The sequence below is a fragment of the Bidens hawaiensis genome, unplaced genomic scaffold, assembly GCF_021521415.1.
Source record: "Bidens hawaiensis isolate Kalapana, Puna unplaced genomic scaffold, B.hawaiensis_p1.1 tig00000820_1, whole genome shotgun sequence".
In the NCBI taxonomy this organism is placed as follows: domain Eukaryota; kingdom Viridiplantae; phylum Streptophyta; class Magnoliopsida; order Asterales; family Asteraceae; genus Bidens; species Bidens hawaiensis.
In genome coordinates this window covers 276,966-295,016 of record NW_027491048.1, presented here as the reverse complement: position 1 = coordinate 295,016, position 18,051 = coordinate 276,966, and the positions used below count along the sequence as shown (strand labels likewise).

Genomic DNA, 18,051 nt, shown 5'->3' with positions numbered 1-18,051 from the left:
CGGGGCCTAATGAATCTGTCACCTTGACCACTTATTCTTGTACATGATACTTGAATTAAGAACTTACATGTTTTATTTTCTATTGTTAAGTGAGATACTTTTAACTTAAGTAAATTATTATAGTTTAGGGGGAAGGGGTGTTCCTTTCGTGTGACCGGGAGTACACACAATACCACTTCATTCTTACTTAGAACTTCATCTTTGTGGCATCATTCTTTTCAAATACCATAAACCATTCTTTGTAATTCTTATTGCTTTCGGTTTTACTTTTGCATACATAAAAAGTTGTTAATGTTTGTGATGAGGTTTGCACCAAACAACTTATGCATCAAAAAGGGCCTCTATGCATGCTATTGTTGAAGAAATTATGAGGATGATAGATTTCATGGATCAAAAATACACTGATCATGTGGCTGCAAGGAACAGGGAGGTGGTGGTGGAGCCCTTTGACTCTACTGATGCATTTAGTGGAGGATATAATGAAGAGACTGGGGAGTACTTTCCACCTTTTGGCATTGCTGATGTAATGAAGGGCCATGAACAACACATGGAGGACTATGGCATTATTCAGGGAGGACTATGGCATTATTCGCAGAAGTAACTACTTCTTTCTCTTATAATAATATTATTTTTCCTCTCTCTGATATATTTTATTATGTTTGTGTAAAATTGGGTCGGTCCGAAAAAAACCTGAATAACCGGACTAATGTTACCCGACCCTAAATTACATGCATGAAATCGGTCCCTAGTTTCTGTGGATTGTTGGTCTCTGGCCAGTCATCGGTTCCAAGAGGTCACAGCCTCACGAAACCCGAGTAACCGAGTAGTAACTAAATTTAACTCTTTGAAAGTTGAATTAAATGGTGCTTAAAGTATTTTTGAAAGTAGGCATTTAATCAATGCTATAATCTGCACTCCCAAATACCAATAAGCATATAATAATACTTTCTTTATTTTAATGATTTCTATTTTACCAAAGTAGAAAACCATGAACTCTCCTACCATCTTCACACCCAATAGAACCAAAAAAGAAAAAGAACTGAAGAAAGAGAGCACACGAGGTTAACCATTGTGGAATAATGTGTGGCTGTGTGTTAAATTAAGGTCCTATTTTAGGAGAAAATAATAAAGAACATGGTGTCTTAACATGCATTTATATATATATATATGTATTTGACTATGTTATTTGTTTAACAGGGATCTCCTATCACATAGATGCATGCAAAGTAAAAATAGATCAAGGAGTTGACTTTTATCGCCTAACCTTTCAAATCTACAGGGATTATATAAACGAGGTTCGGCTAATGATTAGGGGTTTTAGTTCTAGATTCACTTCATATTTTAATATGGTTATTGACTTTCACTCTCGTGTAGACATCGAGAGTGAAAGGGAACAAACCCGCGATTTGAGGGACACATTCTATGAACGGTTGTGTTATTTTGTGAATGGTATTGAAATCAACAAGGCTGGGTTGAAAAATGTGATGGAATCATGATGCGCTTCACTCATCGACTTGAAAAATGTGATGAAATCAACACTCTGAACGATTTACTTGCTGCAAGTGATTGGATCTTGCTGGGCCTCTCAAACTCCATCTCCACATGCAATCCTTTTATCAACTCAGGGCAAACATTCATATCTTCAAATCTTCTTACCTAACAAACAACCCCATAGCTACCTCAATTAATAAACAAACAAATTAATTAATTAACTACTTCTGTTTATCTTACAGCTCGGGTATTGGTAATACCCGGTCGGGTACGGGTTCGAGTATTAAAAACCCGGGTATAAAAAAACCGGTTCCGGGTTCGGGTTTTTTGTGCACCTCTAATTATAACATGTTCGAGAGTTGAATTATATATAACGTTAACAAAGTTAATAAAAAAACAACTATAAAGTTTTTCAACTTTTACTCAAATATACCCAAAACCTCACAAATATCACTCGTGTATACTCAAAATCATCTTAAAACAACTCTTTCGATTATAATCCTATCTTGTATATAAAAGTTTATCATGTTATCTTTCAAGAAAATATAGAAAAAGTAAAAATACTGTAGAAGTCATGTATAAATCGAAGTATTAGATATGCGCACACATAACGATGAAAATGGGTGTTTAGTGTTGAGTGATGAGACAGCACACATTTAATCGATATAAAACTATGTATTTACATCATACAATTATGAAAATACAAACACAAGTTTTTTTTATTATCGTCTACTTCAACTTTATCTAAATATTCCCAATTAAAGCATGCCACTTTTTAACAAAAAAAGGTCTTCTGGCCTCTAGGGGTTATCTTTGCGTTAAATTTGCATCAAGATAATGTATATAACAACCTCTTAGAAGATTTAATGAAAACACTTAAGTGCATCGCTAGTTGCAACTTAATTCAACAAATGACACATGCATTTGGGTTCTCCTCAATGCTATGGTAATGAGGTGGTTGATAGTTATAGTAAGTATGCATAGGAGGGTAATAAGGTCTATAGGGCATAATCCTTCCTACAATTTGCTCTTGTGGGACAATTTTCTTCTCTTCCTTAGGCTCATCTTTCTTTGATTCTTCTTTTGGGGCTTCTTCTTTTTTGTCATCTTCTTTTATAAACTCGTCTTTCTTGGGCTCTTCTTTGTCTTCCTCTTTCTTGGGCTCTTCTTTCTTCTCATCTTCTTCTTGCTTTGGCTCCTCTTTCTTTTCTTCTTCCTTCTTTGGCTCCTCTTTCTTCGGCTCTTCTTTCTTCTCTTCTTTTTTGGGCTCCTTTTTTTCGGGCTCTTTAGCAGGCCCCACGGAAACTAAATACGTAGGCCAAAGTTTTCGAAGTTTGCTTATAGCACTTATTGCATCAACGGTTCCAATTAATGTCATGCTTTTTTCTTTCATGTTTATGGTGATTGAATCAATCCCTAAAAAAATAAATAAATAACATGTCAAATATTGTTAACCTTAAGTTACTCAAATGGCATGTGACAAGTATAATCATACATAAGAAATTTTATTTTGCATCCTTGGTTAGGATGTTATACCTAATGTTTCCTTCTTTATGCAAGTATACAGCCAAATCAATTGCGGTTTGATGTTGATAAGGAACAAACAAAGCTATTTTTAGGTTTTGTTGTGTTCTAAAATTCATATTCTCTTAATACCATCCAAAATTAATTTCATACCATTAAAGTAGCATTACTACATATGAGTAACAACTTCACTTATCCTTATGTTAGCATAAGTCATCTAATAAGGTGTTGCACGCCTTATAATAATAATAATAATAATAATAATAATAATAATAATAATAATAATAATAATAATAATAATAATAATAATAATAATAATAATAATAATAATAATAATAATAATAATAATTGATTATTAACAAAACATCTAAAATGCACCAAACTAAAATTATAAACAAAACTTATATAAACTTTGGACTAAGATACCAACCAAAAAAGTATTTTTTTTTTGAACAACCAACAAACAAAACAAGTTTACCCGAGGTAATTCAATGAAAAAAAAACGTTCACATGCGCCCGTGATGGTAGCCTAAACCCACCATATCATATTTCGAGAAAAACCCGTCGCCTGAAAGCTCATTCCAGTATAACCTGATTGAAATTGGTTTTGAACATAAGACCTTGTGATCTTTAGTCCAAATCTTCACGTTCCTTCAATACTAGTTGACTTAAAGCTCATTAACTTATTAAAAATATATATTAATTTGGAATTTAATTTTATCAAAGTGTGTGTCAATTATTTATTCAAGAAACCCCACCAAATCGATCATTCCTAATTTGCACCAAAGCTAAAGTGAATGGCAAATCGGACTTACTGCGCCACGTCATTCTTGGTGAAACAACACATCAAGACATCAAGTGTCATTTTCCTCACCCATTAAATTTTAATAATGTTATCTATATATTATTTGTACCTTGTACTTTTAGTCATGCGTAGAGTACAACTACATATTGCATGATTTTATAGAATAGATGGGCTACCTAATTGGAGTAAAAGAACAGAAGAACTCGATTAAAAATGTAATTACAAATATTATTCTTTTTATAAAAGAGTTCTGGATCTACCGACCCTCTTGGTGGTTTCAAAAGATTAACGCACCAATCATCATCTGCCACGTGGTATGCAGTAAAGGAAATCATCATCATCGTACTCATTATATCTCACCAATAGCAAAGCTATGGTAGGGTCTGAGGAGGGTAAGATGTAGACAGCCTTACCTCTACCCCGTAGGAATAGAGATGTTGCTTCCGGTGAGACCCCCAGCTCGATGGTAGTTTTGCATCAAGCCTTGGACATAAGGCACATAACACTCAACCATTGGGACACCGGCCGATTGGTGCATGTACCCTTGTCTTTCGGCTATCAACGCTACCACATGATGCCTGATTAACCTTCCGCCACTTTTAACGTTATTTTCACGAGATTAGTAAAATAACGTCAAAATTAGTGCAATTTCACTTTAGCCCACCTGAGAGTTCACACATATACACATTATATGCGCGCACCCAAGCAGGGCATGAGTAAAGGAAATATAAATAATTATTTTATTTTTACATACGTCGCATGATTTAATGGTTTCGTAAAATAGGGTCAAGTTATTCTATAAATAAAAATAAAAAATATAAGAAAGATTTGTAGTTACAGGAAAAATTTCTTACAAACAAATAAAAAAAAGTTAATAAAAAAATCATAACTTAAAATTTGTGTTCTGCATTTTGTTATATTTTGCGATTTATTGTGTCTGTTTTTAGTTATAATTGTGTCTTTTGTTCATTTTCGTCATTGTGTCTTTAACCTCAACATTGTGTCTTTTTGTCAATTTTTTTAACGGGTATGATGACGGAAACAATTTAGCTTTTTAAATGTTTTTGTTTTTTATTTATATTTTAAGTTATGATTTTTTTAATATTTTTTTTGAATTTAATGAGTTTTTTGTGTGATCACAAACACATCTCATTTTTGTCTTCTTTTGTATTTTAACTTACCTTCATAAAATAAGCAAATATATAGGAAAAGATATAAAAAAAATCATTCATAAATCCTATCTTTGCTTGTATTTCACCCTGTTTAATTTATTTAAAGTATATCATATCTTCGATATAAATCATACAAAACAAAGTTAGCTATCAGCCTATCATAGTACCATTAACATTTAAGTTATATAATGAAAAACCCAAATTAATATATTATTTACTAATAATTAACTTATAACAAACAAACATGACACGTTTTAAGTAGTATTTCACCTGAAAGAGCTGCAACAATTTTCATAGCCTTTCTCTTGTCTTTATCATCATTCAACTCCAACTTCAATATAAACTTCTGCAATTTCAATAAAACATATAATAATTCAGTTAATATATATTAATCAAATGTTGCCATTTTAATTCCATATAAAATTATAAACATCGGGTGACGAAATATATATAAAAAAAGTTAGATAATATGCATATAGGCACAAGATCCTATGGGATCAACAATAAACACCCAAGACATGAAGATTCATGAAGTTAACATAGTTTCATATCTCAATCATGGCTTTTTTAATATTGAAAGTGCATCACAAATCAAGAATAAGCTCTTAGAATCCTTAACATGGATTCAAAGTTAGTTTTTCTTTTTTCCTATAAAATGATATTATAAGTACAAAAGCAACAATTTATAATAATAATAATAATAATAATAATAACCCATTAATAAAAAAAATAAAGATTTAAAGTATAACCCACAAAATTAACAACTTATTTAACTCAAAAGATAGAATCAAAGTAAGTATTAAAAATGATTTATTTAATGAAACACACATATTCGATTTGAGGATTGAATCTAAAGCTTGTGAGAGGATTTTAGAAAATAAACATAATATTATAACAGAAATACATGATCTTGTAAACTTTGAAAACATGGAATGATGTGTTTATAATAAAAGAAGAATCTAACCTTCATGTGGGTGCTTTGGGTTTGGGTTCTTGAGTTAGGAGAATTGCAATGGGAGTTAGAACTCAATGGAGAGAGAGAGAGAGGGAGTTATAAAAAGAATGTTATACTGAAAAAAGAGAGAAGGTGTGGGTGGAGGTATAAAAAGACAAGAATATGCAGAGTAGGAAAGAGAATGAAAATAATAATAATAATATATATTTTGTGTGAGATGAAAGAATTTTAGGTTTATGTTGAGACGAGTATGATGAGGTAATGACTCCTTTAGTTCTCTCTCTGTTGTCTATATGAGTAGTTATTGAAATTATAGTTTCATTTGTATGATAAATAAATGGTAAATAAGAGTGTGTTATAAAGGATCATTTAGTCAATTAGTCATTTACCATCTTAAATCCGCCATCTTTACGTTATATGGGTTTTGAATAACAAATGATAGTTAGGTTTATGGAGGCTCAGGTTTCGGTTTGGTTTAATGAAGACATGATATTGGTTATTGGACTTAATGGAGATTGATGATAACGAAGGCTTGTGGGCCAACCCTTTATCTCTTTTATTTATGCTTCTTTACTTTTTTTGTTCTTGAAGTTAGAAACCACATATATATCTCTATATCATTGTACTTGTAATTCCTTATCATGAGTGTTGAAAGACAATTATAAATTCTTGATTGCAACTCGTAGACATAGGTCAGCTTAGATCAAATCACGTAAATCTTTGTGTCTTGTTCATTTAATGTATGCATTTTGATTGTGTATGCATTTTCCATAACCAATATCCTAACAATAATCACTAAATGAATTAGTAAGAGAGCAACTGAACAAGTGATCATAACTTTTGAACGACATTTTTTAGTCACCGTCGTCTGGCATTGATCGTGTATACACATCAATAGACTTCTTGCCTTTGCCTCTTATGGAGAAGATGAATACGAATGAAAGTAATCGAGTCATCCACTTGTTATTTTTTGTCTCCTCGTTAACATCTAGTAGTCATGTGGCCATTGAATGTTCGGCAATAACACACAAAAAGAGCATTCATGTATGGATACATGATCACACCAACAAACAACCAAAACATAAAAGTAAAACATGTGAAACTAAAAAAAACGTTGAACTATGTGGTTTAGTCAAAAGAGTAACATTAATTGTCCACCGTTGCGCTAGCAAGCATCTCTTTACACAAGTGTTTGGATTAGGACTTGTGGAAAGTTCAACACAAAAGTTGATTAGCATATCTTTTTACAATTTATGACTTTAAAATAAGCAATAAGCTTAATGATAATCTCGTAACATGTTTACAACAAACACACGCGCGATTAAAAAAAAAGAAAAAAAAGGCATGTTATGGTAGTTAGGCTATGTGCAGTGGATGAGCTACAAAATATGATGATTTACGCCATGTGACGTCCAGTCAGTAAAATGTGAGTTTTTGTTTTAGGGTGTAATGGTTTTGTAGGCTTGTAGCCCCATACACACACATATATATATGTGTGTGTATATATATATATCTCACACACACGCACACACTATTATAATAATAATAATATAACATAAACAAGAACATACAACAAGTTCTCTCCCCCCCCCCTCTTTTATCGTCCATTTTGTCGCCCCACTACGGGTGGGTTTATGAGGTTTTATTTTAAAACACCATCCAACAAGATATATAATTATATGTAATCAGGATTTATACCAGAAAGTTATACATTATTTTAAAAACCTGATCTCAAGACTAACATAAGGATCTATTTCTTCTCAAAAGTATAAATATAAAACTTTTATTACTTTTAGCAAGAAACTATAGTTTTCCAACAAGGCTCTGAATATAAATAAGTAATTTTTTTTGTTAAAAGTTATTGTTATTGCCACCGGCCTATTAGATCTCTAACAAAACATTATGTTTATTGTTTAACTTGATAAAGTAGTAACCACTTTACTAACAAATACCATGATTACCATCATGATATTTGTAACATTGCAACAAATGATTTGATGTTATCACGAACTCCACTTGCATCGATGCCTAACATGAAATAGGACTTCAACAATAGTTTTGTCACGAGAGTTGGTTCTAGTGATTAATCTCTAACGTAACATTGTAACAATAAGCAAAATAATATTTACAATGAGTGCATTTCATTATTAGACTAGCTAATAACTTTAGTGTACCACATCAATTGAGAAACAAATAAACTCGTTTCTTATAAATTTATATTTTACTAACATTCGATTTTGTGGTGGGAAATAACTCAATAAGGACATAAGATTAGGTGACACAATCCTAGTTGGTCGGGGAATCTTTGCATGTTTTAGCAATTTTTCATGTATCCCACTCACATTCTTTTTTAAGTTAAGGTATGGTTTTTTTACATGGTTTATTGTACGACCTAAAATTTGGTATTGTTTTTTTTTAATGTATCATAAACTTGTGGATGGTGTTATCTTAGGTATATTTCCTTTTATATACTCCATTGTCCGTTATGTTTGGTATCATCTATGCATTTGTAATACCCTTCACCACTTATGGTTTTCTTTTATATGTGTTTTTATAAATTATAAATTATTAAAGTGTTTGGTCATAATTTGGAATGGTGATCACATAGTTTGTGAGAAGATTGATTGGTGAGAACTATCGGACTATTGTGATATTGTCACACCCCAGTTTCCCGTGGCATCACGTGACGAACTGGTATTAAACTTAAAGCAACATAAAATAATCAAACGACATAAATAAATGAAGTGTCAATGTGTAGGCTTGATCACGACTACCCACATAAGTCCTAAACCAAATAAACTCATACCAAATGAAACATGTCTAATAATCACAACATTAACAACACATTGTCTAAATAACAAGTTCATAAGGTCGTCTAAAATAAGGTGTCCTCATAGCAGTAGCATTCTATGATCCAAGCTCAAAATCGTGCTAATCAACGTTCATAAATACATGCTCAACTTATATGTTAGTGATATAGGCATATAGCTATTTGAGTTTGTAACATGACACATAAGTCAACCATAGTAAAATAACAGTAGCTCTATCTAGACATATAAGATTTGTGTCCACCAATCAAGACGCATTTGAGGATGCAACCAAGAATGCAACTATATGTTATAATAAAATTTATATAAGTTGAGTTAAATTGGATTGGACTAATTTGAATTTAGTTGATCTTAATTGAATTTGGGATCAAAGTTGAATTTGGGTTTTCATTAATTTCGACCCTAAACGAGTATGGGCTGAGCACAATGGGCCTAGCCCATATTTGATTATTCTAATTATCTAATTGTACACCGGACTAGAGGTGTACAAAACCGGTTTTAAACCCAAACCGAACAGGTTGGTCAACGACTGGTCAAAACCAGTTTGACTCAAACCGGTTTGGTTTATAAACCGGTTTAGAAGCAAGATAGGCCGGCCTAGTCACACCGGTTCAGTTCGGTTTATAAACCGGTTCGGTTTAAAACCGGTTTGATAGATTTGAAGGGGAACCGGTCCTGAATCTTACGGTTTGAAAACCGGTTTGGTTGAAACAGGTTTTAAACCCAAACCGGTTCGGTTTATTTTGTCTAAAACCGGTTCCAAACCGGTTTTTTTACACCTCTACACCGGACCCTAATTAATACAAGATGACAATTAACTTCTTTATAATCAGACCTGAATATTTCATGTGTGTTACAGGCTTGTGTGGTTTTTACATGTTCACTCGTTTTAACATGGGTATAATGCAAATTTCATTAAAAAATAGTTTTTTATAATAAAAATAGAAGGAATGTGTATTTTTGAAAAGAAATAAACTCTTATAGATACATGTAATAATGTACTCTTACAATATTTCATAAGAGCATCTTTTAACCCGAATTAGCACTAAACTGAGTTTCATTTCATAAAACCTTTTAATACAAGTTAAATGGACTCAGATTAAACACAATGCAATGAGCTAGCGGGAAGAGGGATTAGAGAGAAGGTAGAAACTTTTTTTTGGCTAAGTGCAAACATTAATATAATAACTATTTAATCACTTTTACCTGTAAACTCAATTTGTCATAATCAAGCGGTCAAACACTCAAGCTTAAACTCAAATTAATAAAAGTAAATCTAATCAAAATTGTGTTATAAGAACAAGTGTTATGAAGTTGATACGCGCGTCACCTACCTACCACCTTTACACAACAATACGTCTTCCACCATGACATATGATATAAGGGTGTCACTCATATTCCTTCCCTCTCACTAGCAGGTTAGCACTTAGGCTGATGAGTATATACTAGTGGACAACCCTCACTGGTCTGACGTGGCAGCCATATAGAAGCCCTCGCACGAGGGGTCTCACTGGAACACCGAGCTCCCCATATTCAGGTCACGCGTGACCTAAGGCTACTAATGGTGGTTAATATACTCATTCACTCATCCTCTTCTTAGCCAACCATATATTATTATTTTTTTGTTTTTTTTTCTTTTTCAGTTATTTTATTATAAAATGGAATTATAGCGAAAGATGGAGAATAGCGTATTTCCTTGGTTGAAGGGTGACGTTGAATGATGCGAGGGAAGTTGACGTGGCAAATTAGAGGAATAGCGTTGAGGGGTGTATACACCTTAGCATTAAAAATCAAGAGGGGAAATAAGGTGTTCAATTAATCGTTTTTTAAACATCTTAGTTAACTAACCCTTACACTTATCTTTTTAAGTTGATTAGTTAAACCTCATTGTCTACTGACTAGATAACAACAACGTTACGCCTAAAGGTGCACAAACCGGTTAGGGTTGAAACCAGTTCGGTTTGGTCAATAAAAGTCAAAACCAGTTTAAGATCGGATTCGGTTCAGGTTGAAACCAGCTTCTTGACCAAGTTACAATCGATTTCGGTTTGAGTTTTAACCGATATGAAACTGGTATTGATGGAGAAAATTACAAACATATTACATACTCGATTAACCAGTTTATTTGTCCACCTCTAATTATACCCGGATAACGTTTTATCTGACCAAACCACACATAATAAGTATCAATATTCAAAATTTAACTCGCTCTACAGTCTACACACTTACACAAGTAGTAACGAACAATGACGTCATCAACGGCGAAACGAGATCTGGAAACCACCAGATCACCGGCAACAATGTCCAACCGTACAACCACCACTTCACAACCATCACCATCACTTCCACTAGTCATCACTCTCAACTGCATCGAATCACCAACAATCGAACACGAATACCTAACCGGCATCGCGCGTGTCGAGCACGTGCCCTTAAGCCTCCTCGCCGACGCAAAAATCGAGTCCGCCGCCGCCGTACTCCTCCACTCGCTCGTCTTCCTCCCACGCGCCGCCCAACGCCGCCTCCGCCCCTGGCAGATCATCCTCTGCCTCGGATCCTCCGACCGGTCAACGGACTCAGCTATCGCCGTTGACCTAGGGCTTGGTAGGTTTGTACACGTGGATGTTTCACGAGCTGAGGAGGTTGCCGATACGGTTATGGCGTTGTTCCTAGGGTTATTGAGAAGGACGCATTTGTTGTCGCGGCATGCGTTATCGGCTTCCGGATGGCTCGGTTCGGTCCAGCCGCTATGCCGTGGAATGCGGAGGTGTAGAGGACTTGTGTTGGGGATTGTGGGACGGTCCGGCTCGGCTAAGGCGTTGGCGACTCGGAGTTTGGCGTTTAAGATTAATGTGCTCTATTATGATGTTCAAGAGGTATAAATGTATAATTAATAATTGAACTACAGTAGGATTTGATTTATGTGAATATGTGGTGAAGTGTTAATAGAATCACTCATAATTTATAGTCACCATAGGATTCACTTTATTTTTTTAGTAATTTCCTGTGCTTATTGAATATCTGGTGAGCTTTTAATAGACATCTGATTTACCGTCCAATGGCGCATCTGTTAGAATCACTCATGCTAGTTAAATATCTGGTGAACTGTTAACGACGTCTGATATATGGTGGAGTGTTGTGACTGTTCGAATCACTGATGAATTGTTTATTACCTGATTGAGGTGTCTAGATTGCTTAAATTTAAATGTGACACGTGCTATTACTTTTTAGCGAGTAATTGATGGAAGCTTTAGCTAATTCACAGTAGATTGGCCATAAGAATTTGTTACATGTACACAGTAGACTAACAATTGACAAACTGAACATGACTCTTTTTTTCAAGCGTTTACGCCATCTGGCAAACTAGTTTGTATTATTTATAGGATGGATAGTCGAAGTTTGGCGTTTAAGATTAGTGTGTTCTATTGTGATGTTCATAATTTGCTGTATTTTTCAGTAATTTTTTAGTTATTTGAATATATGGTGAACGGCGTCTGATTTATTTGTTGAGTGGTGAAACTGTTAGAATGATTTTTAATACTTGATTGAGGTTTAGACCGATTAATTGAAATGTGACACGCTTGCTTACTTTTTATGAGCAATTTGGAATCAGAACTTCTTTGTTTGATGGAAGCTTTAGCTGATTCATAGTTGATTGGTTTTGGGGTTGTTACTATTTGCTTTAGTGTTTAGGAAGGTGATACACATAGACTAACAGTTGACAAACTGAACAGAGCTGAACAGGGCTCGTTACATTCAAGCGTTTATGTCAGATGGGAAACTTGTTCCTTCAAATTTAGTTATAAGATGGATATATTTTAGTTGTGGTAATCAGTTAACATAGATGGATTTTTATCAAGATGTAGTGTTCTAAAGTAAGATTATGCTGGCCCCGTCGTCAGATAGTTCAACTATGTTAGACATGATTGAGCATGGTCACATACTGTTAAGTTCGGTTATGGGGTATCTTTCTTACTCTTTACTTTTATATTAAGTTGAGATATGAGAGTGGTTCTTTATGGGATGTTAGTAAAATAGTTTGTCATTTGAGAATGTTATACTTTAAATATTTACATAATATATTACTAAATACTTATACTGTTACAAATATAGGAATTTCAACTATCACAAGTATTAAGGATTAATATTCCCATTTAACTGCTTAGGTATCCACATCGTATACGATTCAAAGGCCTTAGTTGAGCTTAGACTTTTATTGAAACATTGGCTAAGTTGACCGGCATATGAGAAGTAGGGTGGATTGTTTCTGAAAGTTCATTAGAATGAGAAAATGAGGAGGTTTTGCAACTATAAGCACTTAGTGATAAATTGATAATCATTGTGCTCCCTTGCTAGTAGAGGGCATGACATAGAGGTCCTGTTGCAATGCAATTCAATATGGAAATAATACAATACGAGAGGCCAACTATCATATTGATGTTAATCTGGATCTATAATTAGTAGCCCAAGCCTAACAGCTTTGGCCTTATGTTGTTGTATTGATTGCTATCAATTAATGGGGTTTATCTTGTTGAATCTATAATATTAAATAAAGATGGTTGGCTAGTTTGGACTTTATGGTTTTATGAATTTTAGGCATTGTAGTAAGGCTCAAAATAATGTATGTAGTACGATGTCATATCACATACGGTTCATGTACTGTGCTTCGAGTTTGTGATTTGGTCAGAGGAATGTTTACTACATCTTCAAAAATGAGAGTGTGACTTGAAAATTCTGTTAGCAGATAGTAATATCTGAGGTACAAATATAAGATATCCCCATGACAATAATTGTGTGATTATATTTTACAGAACTAATGTATAGTCATTCAGACAAATACAGAAGCACAATTTTTCTGTAAATTATATAATATAATACACGCCTATAGATGTTATTTAGGATTTTTCCCATTCTTCAAGGGCGTAAGCATGGTCTATTGAGCCAACACCACAACAATGAACTGTCAATTTTCAAATGATTTTTTTAAACAACGGGCTGATTGTGGAAGTATTTTGTTGAAATTCAATAAACAACAAAGTATTTATATTTTAGTTATTTGGAAATATGAGCTTCTTTAATCAGTTAGCATGTACATGAATAATGTACCAATTGGGGAATAGTCTTTCCGTTTCCAGTTATTTTTTTAGATTATGAATAACTTGCATTTGCTTTTGTTTCATATGCAGTTTTTCTTTCTCTTTATTAATTATATTTTTATTTTTCAGGAAAAAGGTAAGAGAGTAAGCAGGTTTCCTCCAGCTGCCAGGAGGATGGACACTCTGAACGATTTACTTGCTGCAAGTGACCTCATTTCACTCCATTGTTCCCTAACCAATGATACAATTCAGATTATAAATGCTGAATGCTTGCAGCATGTCAAGCCAGGTACTTTTTTGGTCCCTTTGTTAATAAATTTTATATAGTTTGATAAAGGGTATGCAAATGCCTACTCATCTAGACAAATTTTGCATATTTGTACAGGGGCGTTTTTGGTAAATACCGGTAGCAGCCAGCTGTTGGATGATTGTGCAGTAAAACAACTTTTGATTGATGGCACCCTCGCAGGATGTGCTCTCGATGGTGCCGAAGGACCTCAATGGATGGAAGCATGGGTAAGATTGTGATACGTGTAACGTGACACAAATTATGTGCTTAATGGTGTAATGTAATATAATTGCTTTCATGTAGTGAGTACTACTTTTTGTTTGATACTGATTTTCCAAACACAAACTTACTTCAGGTACGTGAGATGCCCAATGTTTTAATACTTCCCCGAAGTGCAGATTACAGTGAAGAAGTATGGATGGAGATTCGGGGAAAAGCAGCATCTATATTACACACATTCTTTTTGGATGATGTCATTCCAACTGATGCCGTTTCTGACATCGATGAAGAAGAGAGTGAAACACTCTATGAAACCGGACAAACTGACAAACAAACCAAACACGTGGCATCACACTCCTTTAACATATCACAGGGGACCCACATGAAAATTGATATCAGCCAACCTCAAGAATCAACACTATCACAAACCACTTCCCCTCAATCCGAAGTCAAACGCAGTAGATCAAGTAAAAAAGCTAAAAAAAAGCACGCCCGTCAAAAATCAATGCATAAAACTGGTGATAAGGAGAGTACATCACACAAAGAAGATGATACTGCTATGAGTGGTACGGACCAAGTGTTGAGTTCTAGCTCACATTTAGCATCCCTTGATGATTTAAGAAGTAAGAGGACACCAATATTTGGATCAATCCATGATTCATCAGCTAAATATGTTAAATCAAGCGCTGGTGTTGGTAAAAATTCTCTTGAGCTGTTAAAAGATGGTTGTGTTATTTCTTTGCAAGCTCGAGATCGTTCTGCACTGCATGTTTCTAGGCAGAGAGCTCAAGGTGGTGGATGGTTTCTAGACACCATGTCGAATGTAACAAAAAGAGATCCGGCTGCACAGTTTCTTATTGTTTTCAGAAGCAAGGTTTGTGAAATGCATTTCAATTATGTACCTTGAATGTTCTATACGTTTTTATGGTGTGCATAGGGTAGGGGCCTACCTGACCAAATCCACAAAGAAAAATAATGAAAGCGAGATACCATGAATTGAAACATATACGGATTTGTCATAATTAAAAAAAAGTCAAAAACAACTTTGAAATAATGTAGAATCAAGAGCCGAATTTGACCCTTTGGCTTTGGCCCCATGGACCAAATACTTTGTCCTATCCCATTTAAGTTGAATCTCTTGTTTTATATGCAGGATACAATTGGTTTAAGATCTTTCACTGCTGGTGGGAAGCTGTTGCAGGTGTGTTTTCACTTCAAGTTATATTAATATAAACTGGCATATAGGGAGTGAACTGCATATTTTACGGGTTTTACTTGCATAGTTCATCAAGTAAACAAGAAACTTACTGGAATTTCTTTAAATATGTGGAATCCCACGGAAAGATTAATTTTTCAGCATGAAAGGCGAAATACTAATAATAAAAAAGGATCATTTTAGTGCCCTTTTGATTTGTTTTTATTTTGGTTGGAGAAAGAATACGCATGATTAAGGTGTTTGATCTTAAATAAATATAAATGTGCAATGATGGAACTATAGAGCTTACATGATGGAAGTTGCAAAATTTTGAAGATGAAATTTTTATTTGAATTATGCAGATAAACCGAAGGATGGAATTTGTATTTGCCAGTCATAGTTTTGACGTTTGGGAGAGTTGGACCTTTGAAGGATCGTTAGATGAATGCAGATTGGTTAACTGCAGAAATCCTTCTGTAAGCACTTTTTCCTCTGCAATTTCATAGCTTGGAATTTTCATGTACTTGTATAAAAGACACGTGTTAAAACCCAATTTCTGGTTTTTCTTTTTTCAACTTTTATCTTATTCGACTTGTAAATATGATACGTTACAAAAGTCGTAAACATAAAATACAAGTGTCACTGACATTTAAACCCATGCAAACTGCAGGCTGTTTTAGATGTGCGTGTGGAGATTCTAGCAACTGTAGGAGATGATGACAGGATAACTCGGTGGCTTGATTAATCCCTCTACTAACTTCGGAAAGCTAAGCTACTGTCTGATGAGGTTTGTAACAATGTAATTCTTATTGCTTTTTCAGTTGTACTTTTACATACATTAAAGTTGTCAAAGTTCACGAGTGTGACCAGTTGTCATTCTCGAGTTTTTGTTATACATATGGTTTTATTCAGGCATTCTTTGCCTTGAGGTGTGTATCACTAGCCCTATACTGTTCGGCTTTATGTAAAGAACATTCTTTTAAGTAGTTGACTGGTTTCTCCGAGTATTTCGTTCATTAGTGGTGACTCTAGGTCAAGGTGCTTCTTTTTGTTTGTTGTTTGTTGTAAATAGTAATAGAAATATCCAACATCATTAACAATATAAGAAACAAATTCATTCTCCATGAAATATAATACAACCGGCTAATAAACGATTGTGATTGCATTTAGTGTGTCATTCTATGGTTATTCCAACCATATGATGCTACCAAACGAAGGCTCTTCATAAAAAATCGACAGCCCACACGAGCGATTACTCCTGCCAGCTCGACAAACGTTAGTAGTTAAGTGAAAGAACGTATTCTTATACACAAAATTAGTAAATTTGAACAAGGGAAAAGGTAAACTGGAGTGGGATTTGTACTTGGTGGTATGTGCAAGCGTCATATAACTAGGGGTGCAAACAAGCCAGCCGAGCCCGAGCTCGAGCTCGACTAAGCTCGAGCTCGGCTCGTTTAACTTACACTGAGCTCGAGCTCGGCTCGTTTCGAGCTCTATTTTCAAAGCTCGAGCTCGGCTCGTGAATGGATTTTGAAGCTCGGGCTCGGCTCGTTTACAATTTATAAATTATTTTTTATATAATTATAATTATTTTATATATTTTTTTCTATTATAATTTTATGTATAAAAGAATATATATTATTTAGTTATTTTTTATAACATTATATTTATTAATTAATAATTATTAAATATATATTTAAAATTTTTTTTACAAATGGCAGGCTCGTTTAGGCTCGCGAACCGGCTTGAGCTCGATAAGTAAAGCTCGGGCTCAGGCTCGTTTATTAAACGAGCTTATTTTAGGCTTGATCTCGGGCTCGGGCTCGATAAGGCTCGGCTCGAACGAGCTTTTTAACGAGCCGATCTCGAGTAGCTCGCAAGCAGCTCGACTCATTTGCACCCCTACATATAACGGTTTGGATTTGGTTTGGCTTATAATAACTAGCAAATACCAAATGAGTTTGATAGTGTAGGATTGGTAAAAATGAGTTAAGGATTGGCAAAAATGAGTAGTTCAATGTAGACAAAAGGAACACCCCTCTCCCCCTAGGCCCTAACTATTATTTATTTGAGTTACTAAGGTCAATCAGTATACTCCAACTCCTCTCACGTGTGAGAGGATTTAATTTGATGTAACGTCCTGTGTGGAAAGGGGTCACGCCGCCCCTCCCCTTTGTTGGTCACGAGTGATGTGAAGATTGTGACCGTGGTCACTCCCATCACGCCCTCCCCCCTCTACTTTCTCTATCAAATCCGGTTAACCGAAACGGCTAAAACCAGGCAAAAACTGGTCAAAACCCAAACAAAAAACAATCATAATCTGGTCAAGAAACCGGTTTCAACCCGAACCACAACCGACCATAAATCGGTCCTGACCTTTGTTAACCAAACCAAACCAGTTTCAACCCAAACCGGCTTTGAGTTTTAAATCGGTTTGTGCCCAACTACTCCCGACAGGTGGTTTCGGATCAGAATTG

General features: G+C 34.6%; 2 protein-coding genes across 3 annotated transcripts; one reads left to right on the top strand and one right to left on the bottom strand.

Moving 5' to 3' along the window:
• Positions 1 to 2,276: 2,276 nt before the first annotated feature.
• LOC143539415 (heavy metal-associated isoprenylated plant protein 39-like) lies at positions 2,277 to 6,040 on the bottom strand. The gene is made up of 3 exons (XM_077032743.1): positions 5,957 to 6,040; positions 5,263 to 5,338; positions 2,277 to 2,907 (listed from the first exon to the last, which is right to left on the bottom strand). The coding sequence occupies exons 1-3, from the start codon at positions 5,960 to 5,962 to the stop codon at positions 2,396 to 2,398; spliced, it is 594 nt and encodes a 197-aa protein (XP_076888858.1). The 5' UTR covers positions 5,963 to 6,040; the 3' UTR covers positions 2,277 to 2,395.
• A 4,917-nt stretch (positions 6,041 to 10,957) lies between these two features.
• LOC143541840 (C-terminal binding protein AN-like) lies at positions 10,958 to 16,365 on the top strand. Of its 2 annotated transcripts, XM_077034554.1 has the most exons (7): positions 10,958 to 11,651; positions 14,001 to 14,160; positions 14,257 to 14,387; positions 14,516 to 15,253; positions 15,533 to 15,580; positions 15,937 to 16,050; positions 16,245 to 16,365. In XM_077034554.1, exons 1-7 carry the CDS (start codon positions 11,022 to 11,024, stop codon positions 16,317 to 16,319), a joined length of 1,896 nt encoding a protein of 631 aa, XP_076890669.1. In that variant the 5' UTR covers positions 10,958 to 11,021; the 3' UTR covers positions 16,320 to 16,365. The 2 variants fall into 2 exon arrangements, with proteins under 2 accessions (XP_076890669.1, XP_076890674.1); XM_077034559.1 differs by lacking the exons at positions 15,533 to 15,580; positions 15,937 to 16,050; positions 16,245 to 16,365 and adding an exon at positions 15,322 to 15,503 and having other exon boundaries at positions 14,516 to 15,288.
• The last annotated feature ends 1,686 nt before the right edge of the window (positions 16,366 to 18,051 follow it).